This window comes from Kogia breviceps, chromosome 16 (genome assembly GCF_026419965.1).
Source record: "Kogia breviceps isolate mKogBre1 chromosome 16, mKogBre1 haplotype 1, whole genome shotgun sequence".
In the NCBI taxonomy this organism is placed as follows: Eukaryota; Metazoa; Chordata; class Mammalia; order Artiodactyla; family Physeteridae; genus Kogia; species Kogia breviceps.
Genome location: NC_081325.1, coordinates 75945707 through 75958631, shown reverse-complemented (window position 1 = coordinate 75958631; position 12925 = coordinate 75945707). Strand labels below are relative to the sequence as shown.

General features: G+C 37.7%; 1 protein-coding gene across 6 annotated transcripts in view; it reads right to left on the bottom strand.

Annotated features, from left to right (window-relative positions):
* Window positions 1-12925, bottom strand: part of MYO16 (myosin XVI) — a 537770-nt gene that overhangs the window by 192346 nt on the left and 332499 nt on the right. For all 6 annotated transcript variants that reach the window (XM_067016255.1, XM_067016250.1, XM_067016252.1 and 3 more), the window contains 2 exons: window positions 12636-12707; window positions 10091-10232 (listed from right to left, as the gene is read on the bottom strand). In XM_067016255.1, coding sequence (XP_066872356.1) covers window positions 10091-10232; window positions 12636-12707 — 214 coding nt within the window. The remainder of the gene's footprint in view (window positions 1-10090; window positions 10233-12635; window positions 12708-12925) is intronic.

Genomic DNA, 12925 nt, shown 5'->3' with positions numbered 1-12925 from the left:
TTTTCCTCCCATCGCCTGAAAACATGCACTTAAGGGAAAAATACGTAGCTCTTCATTGGTTCAATAAGCTGCACTATTCTTGAAACAATTTATCACGTTATCATGATTAATATTTATATTTAACCATTATTGTGTCCATAGTATGTGGTAATTTTTATAATAAGGGTGGTAAATTTTTAACCATCATTTTGTATTTATTATGTAATATTTAATTTTTGAGTAATATCATATACATGCTACTTTGGTAAACCTCTCATATTTTTTATTTCTCTGGATCCTTCTATTTGAAAAAAAAGTATCTCACAAAAAAATGAAAAACAAATGTGCAATTACAGAGAAAAGGTTCTTAGCTCTTTAGGAAGTCATTACACATATGGGTGTTTTGGTAACGAAATGAAGCAGAAGGAGAATTATTTAGAAAAAAGCAGGTTTTGTCTTAGATATTTTGCTAAATTGTGTAGTTTTGGTTGTCATGACAATAAGCATCATGGTTTAAATGTCTATGCAGAAATAGAAGTCACTCGTACCATATTCATAAGAATCAAAGAAATATCATTATTTAATGGGAAAAAGTTCCCCAATTTGGATGAAGGAGGGAAAAACATGGTGTGCTACATTATTTTTCTGACAAACTGCCTTGTTATTTCATCTCTGAAACAAAAATAAAGACAAAATATTTAGAACTAAACAAACAAAGGAAGTGCTACATATAAATCACCTGGAATGCACTAAGAGGTACTCGGGAGATACTTTATAGGCTCAGGGTCAACATAATCATCAGAAAGTATGAAACAAACATTCCAGTCAGGAAGTCAGAAAAAAAAAAAAAAGGAGAAAATTTCAAAGAAAGTCAAAATAGGGTATCCTAAAACTGCAGAGCTTAGTGAAAATAAACAACAGAAACATGAGAAATGACAACAAGAAAAATAAATTGATTTTTGAAAATAAATAATTCTTACAGGCAAATTTCAGGCAAGATTTACCAATGATACTGGAGCAAAGGCATAAATAAAGAATGTCAGGAATGTAAAGTTGTCAAACTAGAATTATAAGAGATATTGATTGGAGGATTATAAATAAAACAAAACTGTGATTTAGTTGAATACATTTAAAATCTTAAAGTGGACGACTTTCTAGAATATATATGACTTTAAAAAGAAAGAAAATAATCTGATTAATCTGATTAGACCTATAAATTTTTTTTTTTTTTTTTTTTTTTTTTGCGGTATGCGGGCCTCTCACTGTGTGGCCTCTCCCGTTGCGGAGCACAGGCTCCGGACGCGCAGGCCCAGCGGCCATGGCTCACGGGCTTAGTTGCTCCGCGGCATGTGGGATCTTCCCGGACCAGGGCACGAACCCGTGTCTCCTGCATCGGCAGGCGGATTCTCAACCACTGCGCCACCAGGGAAGCCCTAGACCTATAAATTTTAGAATAGTATTCATAGGTGAATTCTCCCTTCACCTCCCCAAAACTTTTTAGGGAGAATTCCACCAGGCACTCAAGGCATTTATCATCTTCATTTAACACAAACCATTTTAGAAGAGAAGAAAAACAGAATTGCTCTCAGCTTACTCTTTAACATAGAAGTAATAGCAAAAGATTGTATAACAAATAAATAAAATCTTATCTCACTAATGAAAATAAATGCAAACATCCATAATAATGACTAGAAAATTGAATTTAGTTCATCATGACCAAATAGGGTTTACACCAAAAATGAAGAATTATTTGACATCAAAAAACATACATCAATGAAATTTGCCACATAAGCTAAGAAAAGGAGAAATAATCTTAATAGATAAAAGAAAAACATTCAATGAAACAGCATCGAACCTATGGTTGAAAACATTTAGCAAAGATTATCTACTGGAACTCTACATAAACAGATTACTTACTGACAAATATTTAGAGGTATTACATTAATTGGGAAACAAGACACGAATATCTACTATCACCACAAATTTTCAACATTGTATTGGCACTGCTAGCCAATGAAATAAAATAAGAAGAAATAGAAGACATAAATGACAAGGAGGACAAAAAAGATAATTATGATCATTTACATTATGATATTCCACAGGAAAATTATTAGAACTAATAAGAAAAGTCAGCAGGGTTTCCTGATATAAGATCAACATATGAAACTCAAGATTGAGTATCCCAATAAACAAATTAAAATATAATAGAAAAATAGCACTCATCATAGCAAGAGAAAGTACAAAGTACTTAGAAAATAATCAAATAGAAGTGTGCAAGAAATTGATAAAAAAAACACAAACATATTTAAGAAATAAAAGAATGTATGCAGAAAGAAATATAGATCATATTTATGGAAGCAAAGAATCAACAGTCTAAAAAGGCCAATTTTCCCCAAATTAATCTCTAAATGTAGTTCTCATCAAAATCTCAAATGAATTTCTTTTATGGACTAAGTCAAAATGACTATAAAATTTATATGCAAAAATAAAGATCCAGAGATAACCAAAACAAATAAGAAAATAACTTATTATGAAAACTTATTAAAACAATATATTATTGATACAGTTTTAGTCAAATAGATTAAACATCAGGAGGAGGTGAAAAAGAATTTCTAATAAATGGGATAGGGATAGTTGAATATCCATCTAAAATATAATATTATATCAATTTCTCATAAAAACAAAAATAAATTCCCGATGTATTGAAAATCTAAAGGTTTAGGAAAAAATGTAAGATGACCTTGGAATAGGAAAAGAATGTCTAAGGTAAGTCCCTAAAGTCAGGTCATTGTATATAACTGAACAAATATCACCGTACACATATGAGCACATCACCACCGGGCAGTGTAGAATCTGCATTGCCATGTATAACCTCACTTGTAATCAGGGAAATGCAAATTAATATTCTCCCCACAATTCTGCTACTAAATATATACCCCAGGGATAATTCTAAACACATATCTCAGGATGTGACACTGTAATTGAAATGAAAACAGACATAAGTGTCCATCTAAGAGGAAATAGATGAGGATATTGTGGTTTCTCTTCAGGGGAATTAGTGCAGCAGTTACAAAGAATTAATTAGCTCAGTATGTATCAATATAGTTAAATCTCAAAAACTATGTGGGGTTCAAAGGGGAAGTATAGCGTACAATGTACTCTATGATAGCATTTCTTTAATTCTTTAATGACTCACAGTGTTGCATACTTGTTATGAAACACCAACATCTAGATTAATTTTTAAAACTGTGGAAAATTTACACAGAACTGATGATATTGTTGTCTCTGGGCAGGAAGGAGAGGAATCGACTTGTGTAGATAAACAAAAGTAACTTCAGCTTTTAGCTGCAATTTTCTATTTCTTTTGCATTAAAAAAAATCAGAAGCAAAAGTGACAAATGTTAATCGTGGTAGATAATAGGTAAGACTTGCCTATAAAAAACCCTTTGTACTCTTCTTGATTATTAAATCTTTCACCCCCCCCCAAATAGTTAATGAAGAAAGATATCACACAATAAATGGAAAAAAATTGAATGTCTATTTTCATTTTCTCACAAATGCACAGCAGCTGTTTTAGTATTTCTATAAGGCATTTGGGAATTAATGATACAAATTCATTTATTAAGAATTAAGTACTTTACATTATAATTAATAAGGCAATGTACAAAATATCATTTTACCAACTCTTAATTATGGATGGACTGTTGGTATAAATTTTTAGATTATCTTCCTTTTTGACTTGTAATATCCATCAAAGAACTTATATCCTTATAATCATTTTAGTTAAGTGCTAAGGGGGAAAGTTGAAACTAATAAGTAAATATTTGGGTTTTAATCAGATTTATTTACACAGATTTATTTACTCCTTCAGGTTTCACTTGGTACTTTTGTGTCTGAAATGAGGACAGAACATCTCCATGACCTTTTTCGAACTTTCAATAACAGTTTATAAAATATATATCGAATGAGAGACAGAGATTTTACTTAGGATTCTCAAGTGATGTTAAATATATCATATGCTCAGATGTTTTCTTTGGGAAATTAATTTTCTTATCAAAATAACAGTGAAAAAAACATTTAATTTCTAGACATTTTCTAAACACTTCACTTTCTTAATCACCCGGTTTACCATTTAGACAGTTTCTTATCCTATTGCAGCCTCTGAAATCCTGAGGAGCATTACAAACTCTCCCTCACTGAGATTCCTTGAGTGGACTGGGAGAGCGGTGTGTGGTTTGGCAAAAGTATTTAATTTTGATATCCCTCTGTTTTGCAGTGGTCAGAGAGCCCCACTGAGCCCCGCCCTGAATTAACGAGAATTCATACAGACCAGCTAGTCAATGATGCGGACAGTCACAGGGAGTAAAAAATACCCTAAATCTGGAGTTAGGTGACAACTACACAGGTTCCGTTACAGATTTGGCAGGGCGGTGTTGGGGGTAGGGGGATGCAGACATCTGACAAATCGCGTGGCTTCTTTTCAATAAAATCTTTCCTCACTGTCTGACTCAGGAAGGAGGGAAACACCGCTCACCTTAACGCTTCCTGTTGGAGAGAATGACGGTGGGCCCTCAGCTAAGGCGAAGGTGACCATCTATAAGGAAGCAGGGTGGGATTCGGACTGGGGGGCTTAAGTGCTGAGGTCGTTTTGAGAATTTCAAGTCCCAATAATGGGCGATTTTCATCACCTGGGATGCGCCCAATGACTGCCACCATTGGAGGAGATTAATCCTCAAATTTTCAACTCAAAGAGTTAACCTGACGGACCTCATTTCCTTGCAAAAGATAAAACAAATTATACTTTCATAAGAACCATTTATAACTATTTATGGCTACAACCTAGTCCTTTTAAAAAGTCATAGATGGCATCTGACTTTTTTTAAAAAGCCTTTTGGTTAAATAATTTAAGAAGAAAATAATCACACACACACACACACACACACACACACACACACACATACACACACATCCTTGATTTGCATTTCAGGCTTTTTCATCCTGGGAAATACGAGATGGTACAGAAATCATGACAAATCCCCCTACACAAAAAGCAAAAACAACCTATAGATGGAATTCAAAAACTGTCCTAAGATGCTAGGTAAAGTATTATAGGTGATCTATGCAAGCAGTGTAGGTATAAACCATAATCCAGGAGATATTTTTGATGGTTTGCCTGCAGTGCAGAGGACGATGCTCCATCTTCAGGCCCCTAGAGCTTCATACACTAAGATACTGACTTCCTGTCTCTAATGGATGAGATCCTTGACAAATTCTCGGTTAGAGCTGCAAATCTAATCCGCTGAAAATAATCTTAAAACGATTAACATTCTTACTGTCATATTAGTGTAGTAAAAATTATTACGTTACTCATCTATCAGGTGGTATCTCAGTGTAGGTTTTTAAAAATCAAAGATTTTATCTAAAATTAAAAAGACCATTTTCTATTTAAGAAAAGGTCAACAACAAAATAATTACAAAAAAAATAATTTGACTTAAAAAACCTCAAGAACTACCAGGGGACTATGAAACACATTGGCGGTATTATTTCAGAATTTATTAACTTGTTTAATCAACAAATTGAGAAGTTAATACAGTCCAGGAACATTTATTTCTTTGAGGGGAGAGTCTATAAGTCCCCCAAATTATATGGAAAACTGTGTGAGTTTATTCTCAAATTGGACTTTGACCTAAAAAAAAGTCCAAATACATTATAACATTCCGTAAGTACATTAAGTGCTACCTGATTGCATCAATAAGGAACAAATGGAAATCATAAGAAACTTGTACATCATTTCAATATAATATACAGCAAAACACCCTCTTCTGTTTAAAATCCTTGGAAATTCAACAAACGCGCATACACACCACTAACTATTCATAACGAATAGTGTACAAACTGAATTCTCAGTAGAACAAAACTCAAGAGAATTCCCAAATGAAAACTTAAGCCATAAATCCCCTTAACCCGGCTAATTCACCTTACATTCATTTCAGAGCATCAAGGTAGAGATCAGCCTTGCCTGCCATTCAGGAAGGCAGTATTTAGACCAGATACAGACTCCCCAACAGATTACACCAGCCTCAGATTCTTCAAGGCTATCCTTACCCTTTCCCTGTATGAAACACTTGTTGTCTCTAATTAAGAGCGAACAGCAAGTCTCACCTATGAAGAAGTGCCATTTTTCTGAATAGGAATATGAAATTGATTGCTCCGATCCCAGTGCAGATTCGCTACATGCGTTTTGATGCATCTGATGCTGTCAGATGCTGCAGAGGACCGTGCTCGCCTGACACCCCGATAGGACCTTAAAGTCACATCCTACTGCACAGGCACTTTTGTCTCATTTCAGAGAGTGAGTTGTCAGTTGTGAGACATCAGGCACCACTATTGACATCTCCATCCTTTACGATGACTCAGCCAGACTGCTGTGGAACACCCGCGCCACGTGGCAGTAAGCTGACGGAAATCTTTCTGGATGCCTAGGACATTCCATACTGACTTACAAAATCATTTGCTTATAATTAAACCATGTGAATTTAGAAACAGGATAAGATGCCAAAAATATCCGACTGATGATTTCAGGAATTAAATCACTGCATCGATATGTGAATTTTAAAACAAAACTACCCAGCAGTGTACATGAGTAGCGGCATTCGTATTCTTTGTGTGTGTGTGTGTGTGTGTGTGTGTGTGTGTGTTACGTGGGCCGCTCACCGTCGTGGCCTCTCCCGTTGCGGAGCACAGGCTCCGGACGCGCAGGCGCAGCGGCCACGGCTCACGGGCCCAGCCGCTCCGCGGCACGTGGGATCCTCCCGGACCGGGGCACGAACCCGCGTCCCCTGCATCGGCAGGCGGACTCTCAACCACTGCGCCACCAGGGAAGCCCAGCATTCGTATTCTTAAAGAACAAATTATTTCCTTTATCTGCTAGTCTCCAAACAACCGAGATTACCGAAGCAACAGAAAACGAAGAGGCTGGACTGTATCTCGGGTTTCTACCACGGCCTCCTTCTGCATTTTTTCCTCAGTCCTCATTTCTCCACAGTAAATGGCCCTAAACTGGGAAGCCTTCTTTCCAGCCATATGACCACGAAGATTTTACCGTAGCAAAACCACTCGGGTTGTGTCAGGCACAGTGCGGACAGCCTTGTGTGACCTCTTTTATTCTCAGATAGTCCTGGAACCCAACCGAAGTTCTTGCAATCAGGTGCCGTCCAAAGGAACAGGCTTGGACACAGGAGAACTCAGGATAAAAATGAGTTGAAATTAATCATAGGGTTTGGTATCTGAAGACAGTTGGAGAACTCTCCCAAAGTTTCCATAATTCATTGAAGCGGAATGTAATTGATCATAAGTTACTAACATGTTTATGTTTAGCTCAACTAAAATATCAAAAGAATGTAATATAGTATAAGCATATGTAAGACCCCGAAGGCTCAGTGATAAACAAAAAACTCTCCATATGTATGCTTGAAACTCAGTTTATTTACTGTATTATATTTGCAAGCCAAACTGTGCTCTCCAAAAATGTGGATTTCAGATCATGCAGCCATCAATGAATAAATGAATGGATGAATAAATAACGTGTATCTCCAATACCCCTCTAGCGAGTTACCTCCTAAACTTCATCTGTTTATAACCTTCAGTCTACTTATTGTTAGGGTGCTTCTATGATAAAAAGGGGATTGTTCCATAGGTTACATTTCTCAGGTGTCCCCATATATATAAACCATTGCAGTCAGAACTCATGATGAAAATGAGTTAAAATAAACTGTAGGTTTCTGTGTCTGAAGGCATTTGGAGACGTCTCCCGAAGTTTCCACAACCCCTCTGCCTGTCCAAGACTCTCTTAACTTACAGGTGCCTCTGCAATAGGCAAGTTTACACAAAAAAATCCACTGAACATCTCGATTCAGGAAAAATAATGCTTTCAAATTTAACACTGATAATTCAATCCTGGGAATGTAAGTGCAGCAATTGTGAAACAGGTCCAATTTTAGGAGATGCAAAAATTATTTATCATTTGAACATTTTTAAGTTATTATTATTTGCTACACCTTAGTAAGAATCTCTATCTCATTTCACAATCACAAGGATGATAAACCTATTTGGAATCCAGGTAGAAGAAGTAGAATTTTTTTAAATGTGTAACATTATTTATATTGTACCTATTTTGCTATAATCCAGAGAATGAACCCAGCATTCTAAGAACAAACATGTCATCTGCTTAAATTTCACTTGTCTTCTTTTTATAACTTGTTAGAGTATATCTTATTTATATTTATTCTCTCTTGAAAATTTTACAAAAATTACGTAGTGTGAAAAATATCTCCCATCAACATCAAGGGCGACTGCCATGTTAATCATAGGAATATATATATTTTTTAATATAATCTTTTCTAACACAATTATAAAATTTCCAAAAGAAATTGGGGATTCATAAACAATAAAAGCCTATTCTAAGTTTATCCAAATTTTGAGACTTCTCTGTGACTTAGGAAATGGGTCTGTAAATCTGCAAATCTTCAAGCTCTCCGTGAATTTCCGTGAATTAGAAATACTGCAAAAATAACCTTTCTTTGCATCATTGTTTTATTTAAATTCAGGTTTGGGTGACCCATGGGAGAAACAGAGGAGAAAACATGGGAGTTATGACTCAAATGAGAAAACTGTCTTTTAGAAGTTCAACTTATGATACATTAATTCACCTCTAATTTTCCAATACTTCTTATCCTTATTCATTTGCTTAGTAAAGAATCATAAAGACAAGACTCATATCGTAAATTTGCACATTGACACAATATTCTCACTGAAAGGGAAGTAATGTGTTTTCCAAGGTTTATGTTTTCATTTTCTCTGTGTGCAGTCAAAAATCTTGACTCTGTGTAAGTTTTTTCATTTATATAATTTAAGGCTCTGTAAGATTTAAATGGCAAATGGAAATTTTCTAAAAGTTTTTACGTGCAGCTGGATTTATTTGTTAATTTTTTCAATGTCAACTTCAGCAGAGCTGCCAATGATTTTATACAAGATTAATTTGGTAGTCTTAGCCTACTAGTACTGTTCTGTGAATAATCTTCATATTTAAAGGGAAATCACAAATTGAGAGTAAGAAATAATAAAATCCAGACTCCTCACCACATCCAATATCAATGTATATCTGCTAAAACATAGGTAACGCTATAGCGACCCTCAAGTCACAGACTATATATTGAACATGCTGATCAATGCGCAGTGGATTTTTTATGTGCATATTTTAGTGAGAATTTAGTACGCCTTTGTCCTTGAAATCTTCTGAGATATCTGTATTTATTTAAGAACTTTCCCATTAATACATACTAGTCCTAATGTTTTCCAAGTAACCTCTAAAAGGAGCCGTTTTCCGGAATTTGGTGAAGTCTGTAGGGACAACAAAGAAATCCTCAAGAGGTTTCACTCAAAGACCAGCAGACGTGCAAAGACTTCTGGATGCAGCTTTGCTCCCAATGGCCTGCCCTGCCCAAGGTCATTCTTGGAGACAGGAATATTAACAACGTTTTCCACTGACACGACGCCAAGAAGATCTATCATTTTTAGATGATCAAACAGCCCTGAAACACTGCTCCTTAAAGATGGCTAAGGCCAAGAGTCAAAACGGTCGCCATAGAGATGCTTCATCAAATAATCCACAAAACAAGTGAAGAAATCAGGAGGAATTACCGAGCTGGAACACATCATCAGATTGTTTCCAGAGAGACATGGGCTTCTCAACGGACTGCAGTGCTTTACATATTCCTGAACTGTCTTCTTCCCAGATTTATACATTTTTTATACTTCTTGGTGATTAAAAGGCCATAGATGCCTTCAGTCCAGAGAGAATGCATTTGCGTCTCTATGCACGAGAGACGATTTGATTAATTTATCCAGGGGTGTGCGTATGGGCAGAGGGGGCTTAAATCCCTTAAAATTAGTCAATCAAATCCTTGAAGTAAAATCATCGCGCTAAAATGAAATGTTTTAATGATAGTCTAACCTATGGGGGACCCGGAATTATGAAGCATCGTTAAGAGCGAGCCTAGTTAAGTCGCTATTGTGGGAACCCCCGTAATCACCAGCGTCCATCACACCTACCTGCTGGGCTCCTCTTGACTGTGAAGGTAGCAATTCACCGTATTCACCAAAAAGCTGAACAGACGACTGTACAGCGACTTGGCCAGGAGGTCCCGATAAAATTCAGCCATCTCTACGGTGTGTCGCCGCGTGACCATCTCTCCTGGGAGAGCAGGAAGGGGAGGAGGCATAAGCACAACACTTTCCCTTGCTCAGAAGCCACCCAGCTGTGTCCTCCTATTTATCCCTCCACATCCACGTACATCGGAAGACGTTCAAAACATATTATGACTCTAATAAACAAAGTCTCTGCCGGTCATTACGAAAACACATTTCTCTACAGTGAGCGCCATGCACACTTCACTCTTATTTGTTGCAGATGTTGACCACAGCTTTTGACCTCCAGGCAGCCTGCATCATCTCCTTTCAGTGAGGGAACGGACTCTTTGCAGGGCCCTCTTAACAAGCTTTCTGATAATGGCTCACTGCATTGGACGCGGAGTCCTCCTCAAGGCATCTGGAAAATTAGCTACATTTTCAATATTTTCAAAGAAGTGATCCTGCTGACCAAAGTGGGGGTCAGGAGGTTGGGAGCAAGATGGGGCCTTAAGGTAGAAATTTCTACGCTATTCTCAAAGGGCTGGTGACTGAGGTCTTGAGCGATAACCTTTTGAGTGGCGAATAGACTAGAGAAGAAACCAAGAAAGAAAATAAGTAAAGATGGTTTGGGATTGAGGCTAGGCCAGCACTCATGCTGGAGAGTTGAGAGGGAGTGAGAATCTAGTTCACATTCTATGGTTTCGGCCAACCTGGGTACCACTGCAACTCAACCCACAGGGAGTCCGGTAATAGGATGCTGACCATGGGAAATGAGGGCTTAGTGAGCTGTCAATCAACAGAGGCACAGGTAAAGGAGAACCACCTCTGAGGCAAGCTGAGATCAAACGAAAAACAAAAAAGCACCAGCAGCTCGTGAAGAGTCAAGCGGCCATGAGTTCAATGCCCCTGAGATGGAACCACACGAAGTGGCGGTGAAAGCAGGTGTCACTTGTGATGTTACAGGATGGAGGTCTCTAGAGCCAACGTGATGGTGGGGTTCTCACCCACATGGCTGGGGAGTAAGGAGGGAGGCCTGGATATATTAAATTACAGATATTAATGGGGAGTTCAATGTTTCTTTAAAAAGTAATGAGGGGGATGGGTTGGGAGTCTGGGATTAGCAGATGCAAATTATTACATAATACATACAGGGAACTCTATTCAATGTTGCGGGATAAACCATCATGGAAAAGAATATGAAAAAGAATAAATATATATATATATATATGTATAACTGAATCACTTTGCTGCACAGCAGAAATTACCACAACGGTGAAAACCAACTCTACTTCAATAATAATTTTTTTAAAAGCCGTGAGGAAGAATAACACCTTTGGAGAACTTCAAGAAAGTGTATTTCTTGATGCAAGGTCACTGGTGGGAAAATGGCTGAGGATGAAGCATAAAAGTGAGGTATGGCCCCAATAATAAAGGGCCTCTCAGGACCTCCAAAAGGGATGATATTTACTCTCAAGGGGTTGGAGTGTCCTTTAAAGGCTGTTATCCATGGATGAAAATCATATTTGCATTTCAGAAAGCTTATTCCTGAAGCGGTGCGGAAGGAAGGTCAAGCGGGATAAGGCCAGGAGAAGGACTACCCAGATTCTCTTGCCCTCATCTAAGTAACGAAAGATAGTTTAAGGGAGTGGTGATGAAATGAAGGGACGGGAGTGAGAATAAGTGTTTATGGGGTAGAACAGGCTTGTGGCTGATCTACTCGGTGCATAATATGGGGAGATGCATAAAGTTTGGGAACAGGGAAAGGGAACTCTTAGGGTTGAGGCCGAATTTACCAGCCACCTACCAAGTACCTGCAAGTAGGGCCACTGGGAACAGAAGGTAAGAAGAGCAGTGATTTTGAGGGAAAACAGATATCGGATGGGTGGTGAGTCCTCAGAATTACAATAAAGAGGCGGCTTGGTGAGGCGATGATTTAGAGCGGGTAAAGTGAATAGCACTTGGGAAAGGCGCTCCTCTTGCCACTGAGTGGAGATCCTACAGCACAGAGAGCCGTCTCGGTAGGCGGGTGGCATTAGAGTCTAATTCCAAGCGTGCCACTTACTGGTGATTTCATGTCCAAAGTTATCTAGCCTCTTTGAATCTTGGTTTTCTCATTCATTAAAATGGAAATAGTTAAGCCCACCCCTTAGCAATTTGTAAGAACTAAACATTCCAACATTTATGGCACCTGCCACAATTCCCTTCAGCTCATAAGTGCCCAATAAATGGAAGCTCTTATTCTGACTGATGAGGAAGAGGAAAAAGGATGCCCTTCAGAGAAGAGGGCAGCCTGGCACCACATACACAAACGCATCCAATGTTCTAATTGAATAAATCCTCTTGGATTGATGACTTTATTTGTCTAAAAGGAGTCACTAGCTAAAAAAGGTGACCAGCTCATCAGAATGGCCTCTCAACAGTGTAAAGATTTTCACAGAGGTGAAAGGCAAAGTACAGAGAAACTTACCCTTAAAATATTGGATATCAGTTGTTAAAGCAGATGCCAATTCATCCGTCGATACTTGCAACATTCCAGCCACTAAACGAAAGCATAAAGTGAATACATATTTTTGACAGCGAGAACATGGTATTTTATAACTGAGGAGTTTGTATAGACCCATTAGAAAATGTGTGCATTAAAGAAACGAAACTACCACTGCAAGTGGCAGATTCGGCTAGAGAAAGAGCTTAGAGGGATCGAAATGTTAGTGAGTTCTCAGGGCTCCTGCATTAACTCACTGCAGGACTCTCTCCCTC